Source organism: Anneissia japonica, unplaced genomic scaffold (assembly GCF_011630105.1).
Source record: "Anneissia japonica isolate Jap-2015-1 unplaced genomic scaffold, ASM1163010v1 scaffold288035_len209932_cov175, whole genome shotgun sequence".
Lineage (NCBI taxonomy): Eukaryota > Metazoa > Echinodermata > Crinoidea > Comatulida > Comatulidae > Anneissia > Anneissia japonica.
In genome coordinates, this window is record NW_022737916.1 from 85799 (window position 1) to 90456 (window position 4658).

General features: G+C 34.6%; 1 protein-coding gene across 2 annotated transcripts in view; it reads left to right on the top strand.

The window, feature by feature from the left end:
* LOC117117469 (centromere protein X-like) overlaps positions 1-3814 on the top strand; it is a 7750-nt gene extending 3936 nt beyond the window's left edge. For both annotated transcript variants that reach the window (XM_033261769.1, XM_033261768.1), the window contains exons 2-5: positions 184-235; positions 1208-1261; positions 1425-1513; positions 2799-3814. In XM_033261769.1, the coding sequence (XP_033117660.1) occupies positions 184-235; positions 1208-1261; positions 1425-1513; positions 2799-2813 (210 nt within the window). In that variant the 3' untranslated portion in view covers positions 2814-3814. The remainder of the gene's footprint in view (positions 1-183; positions 236-1207; positions 1262-1424; positions 1514-2798) is intronic.
* The last annotated feature ends 844 nt before the right edge of the window (positions 3815-4658 follow it).

Here is a 4658-nt window from a genome sequence, read left to right on the forward strand (position 1 = left end):
ATGTAGATAAGATGTTTAAAGTTTTAGATAAGGATAGGTGCTGTCTCTTATACACATCTAGATGTGTATAAGAGAGAGATATATATATATATATATATATATATATATATATATGTATATATGTATATAATATAGAACCAACAATTGAAATGAAATGATTTTTTTTTCTCTTTCTTACTGTAGGCAACCATTGATAAAATCCTTCGAATGCACTTCACAGATGGAAAGACAAAATGTAAGGCAGGCATAAGAACTGTTAACTATAAATATGGAGAAAGTTTAATGTCAAAGCAAACAATAACTGGAGATATTAAAGTAGCCATATTTTGGCACCAAAACAACTATAGAAGAAGTCAGTCCAATCTATGGTGCACAGCAGCTTACAGAATTAGGGGTGGAAAGGGGAGGGGGGTTGGTCATCATACCCTTTACTCTGAAATGATGCGGCAAGGATGATGGTTCTACGATATGACCCTGGATCGGGTGTTCTCCAGTTTAATGCAATTTTAATGTCATTTGCCAAATAAATTTAATAAAATAAAATAAAGATTATACTGTAACAGTTAGCTTGCTACTGGAATCAACTTGATATTGCCAAAGTTATGAGTAAAAGTATTATGGCTTCCATGTACTAAATAATAATAATAATAATAATAGTGTAGTTTTATATAGCGCACATATCCATTTAATGTAAGATGCTTAGGGCGCTTGATTTGATTTCATTTCTTTAGGCACGAGGGCCAAGGATATGCCAATAAGTGTTACTTAATCACTGTCCTACGTGGCATATCCATTTTAACAACAGGGGACTTAATGGACCAATACACCGGGGTAACCCCCTACACTTCTCGAATGATGTACCGGGTTCTTTAAAGTGCACACAAGCCAAATGCGTACACTGGGCCTACGGTTTAAAGTCCTTATCCGAGAAGACTTGTTCCACCACCGGAACCATTGGCGAGTGAGCCGTTCGAACCAACGCCGATATTAGAGCTGAAGGTCACGGTGCCCCTGACTTAACTGCTCGGCCAATCAACTCGCCTGAGTTGATATGTCAACCAATGACTTTCTTTGCCCCTAAAGTATATAATACAGCTCCACATTCTTATGATTTAACAATTCACGACAATACACTGGTTTTGGGATGGCAAGCCTCATTTATGCATTCATGCATGTTATTAATATTTTATTGTGATTTTTTTTAAAGTGAACAACGATGCAGCCAAGCTAACTGTTGAATTTCTTCGAGTGTTTGCTCACGGTAAGATAAAAAGCCAAATTGAACAGTTAGAACTTTAATTTAAAACAAAAATTGATTGGTCTTAGTTAATATTGCTTTGATTTTCTCATTTATTTTTCTTTAAAATTGTGAAATACAACTTTCTATTAATTTTTATCTTTAATCAATGGAAATCAATCTACAGAGGGCGCTGCAAGGGCTGCAGAGCAGTCAGGCTCTGAAGGTTCAACAGTGGTTGATTTACATCATATGGAAAAGATCTTGCCACAGTTGGTGAGTAATAAAGGCTTCCCTCCAATGGTCATTGTGTTAAGCCCCGCCCCTTGGATATTGTTGCTAAGGTCCCACAAAATGACTGTAAAAACATACGCAAACATGTGTGGTGGTTTTCCGATTGGGCAGATGTTTGATCAACACCTTGGAAAGGTCTATTAAGAACCACCTCCAACTAACTATCTGCAGCCACAAATGAAAATCTATCTTTATTTTTTATAATAATGTTTTTCATTTAAAAACAGTAAACTCCAAGTCCCAAAGGTGGTCAAGACAAGACTGGCAGTAATGGTGTAGGGTTAGAAAATAATATTTACATTTTATTTACTTGATCCTGGTGGTATCCATTACGATGTGACAATTTCTTCTATTTCTACTATTTCTAATTTTCCTTTAAAAATGACATTCTAAGCTGCAGTTTAAATATGTTGTTATTTGTTTTAATATGTTTATTTAAGAGGTGGATCTGGGTTCATATTTGGGGTGGGGTCAAAATGTTTCCAAAAAACCCCCCAAAAAAAAGGATTGTCCAGTGGTCCTCCCCCGGAAAATTTTGATTGCTAGATGGCGGGAAATGAGCTTTTCCGACTTCTGAGGAGTCTTTTAATGACTTTTAAGTTCTTCAAAATTCAAGGTTTCCCCCCTCTTGAAAACGGTCAGGAAAACTTTCTCATTCTTATTACAGTAAATAGGCCTATTATGTTTGTACATACATAGAAAATAAAAAGGAGTAGTTGCATGACATATTGTTTTTTCTATAAATCGATAAACCCCAAAGAGAAAGGGGATCTGGCTGTCCTCCCCCGGGAAAATTTTGATTTCTAGATGGCGGGAAATGAGCTTTCCTGGCTTCTGAAGTGTCTTTTAATGACTTTTAAGTTCCTCAAAATTTAAGATTTTCCACTCTTAAAAACGGTCAGGTAAATTTTTCTCATTCTTATTAGAGTAATTAGGCCTATTATGTGTATACCAGACATACAGAAAAAAATTGAGTAGTTGCATACATATTTTTTCTCCATGAATCGATGAACCTCAAAGAGAAAGGGTCTTTCCCCTAGAAAATTGGTTGGAAATGAGCTCTTCCGACTTCTAATTTTCCCATTGTAACAAAAAAAAAAAAAAAATCAGCTCACTGGCCCTTAAAATGTAGAATTTTGTTTTTTTGTTATTTGGTTTTTTTTTTTTTGCCCACGGGGGTCAGGACCCTGCTGACACCCCTCAGACCCGCCAATGTTATTTGCTTTCTTGTGTTATCGACATAACTTTCAAATTTACTTTATTTCAGCTTTTGGATTTCTGAGTAGTTCTTGCAGGAAGATGACTCTTAAAATGATCTACATGCAGCACATTCAAAATATGGAACTATTGAGAAGACATTTACTGCTCTTTGCATCGGGAATAAAATAGGCATCAAGTGACTAGGAAAGCAATGTACACAACAATTGGTTCTATGCGAACACATGAAAAGGGAATATTCCTAGTCGGCTGATTGCTGTAGGTTCAAAGACTTAAATTTAGAATACAATTTTTATGTTATTTATGATCTGTTTTTTTTTTCTATTATATTTATAAGTATGGGCCCACGTGTAGTAATATGCATACTTTTTATACAGTATATGTGAATGTGTGTAAGCATAATTTGTGCGTGAATACACATGTAATGCGTAGTGCATAGATTACATGCTTTTCTTTTTAATTTAGTTCTTGCTGTATATTTCTAAATGTTGAAATAATGTCATTTGGTCTCTATATGTATACCGATTTGAAAATTTTGTTTACAATGTGCTTAGGCGTTGACTTGCTTTGCTGAGCTTCGCGCTGATGTCATCGGATCTTTATCGGGCGGTGTGACTGTCTTCCCTGTCGAACAACACCCGACGACAGTGAGGACTAGTATTTGGTTTGTTGCATTGCCTGGCGGGGGTCTGGTGGCATCAGTTCGTGGTGTGGCGAGGTGGGTGTCATGGGGTCTTTGAGCTGATGTCATTGGGTGGTGCAGCTGGCTGGTGATTATGCCATACTCTATTTTCGGTAAATTTTATGTATGGTATTGGTGTTGATATTACGTGGAGCCTATTTAATATATTGTTCTACAGCAAAATTGCAAATTTTTTTTGTGAATTTAATTAAAAGTTGATTTTACCATCAAGTCCTTTATATTTCTTTTAAAAAATATAAGCTATTAAAATCATGTTTTGAAATAAATGTTTCAAAACATACAACTTGTGAATATGCAACAATTGTAAGGTTATTACTGTATCAGAGTATTTTTTTTTTCAAATAAATTAATTTCCACCTATAGTCATTTTCCTGCTGATTCTTTCCTTATGGTACCAAGTTATCATACTTGCTTACAATTTTATAACTGGAATGAGTGAATTATTGTGATATTATGTCTTAAATACCGTAAAACTTTTGGTGGGTTCTTTTCAAGATGGGCTTCTTTTTGAGGCTAATTTTTCAAAGTAAAGATGGGGGCTTTTTTTTCCAAAATTTTGTGAATTTGTACTATAAAACAATAATTAAGGCCAATGTAACATCAATCTGTATCATGGAGTGTATTTAACTGGCATTAAATCACCTAAACTACTGTATAGACTAAGCTTGATTGAAATTCATGTACAGTGTATGTACTGTACTATCTTGAAAAAAAGCCTATGCTATATTAAAAAGAGGCCCATGGGCTTCTTTTTGAGGCTAATTTTGCAAACTAAAGAGGTGGGCTTCATTCGAGATGGGCTTAATCTCGAGAATCTGGGCTTCAATTCAATTCAATGTTTTTGTGAGATCAGTCTGATTAAGGTGAATTGAAATCAATAACAGTTATAATTAAAGTAATAATAGTTTTAACATACAGTTCAAGTATATTAGTTTACATTTTCCAAATTCAAGTACATCATGTAATTATCTTTTATACTGATAAAATGTTAAACTTTTTAAGCTAGAAATAACATGATACAAGTGGTAATTCAAATCCTTAAACACATTGAAATCAAGTGATAGAGCAAGTACAATTTATGAAGTGGGAAATGATTTAGTCTCTAATTTTGCTTGGTTTTGAGTCCAATGTTAAGATTTTATGAGACTAGTGCAGACTCTTGCTTTTTATCTGTTGTATCATCCACATCATCCTAATTGTCATCAC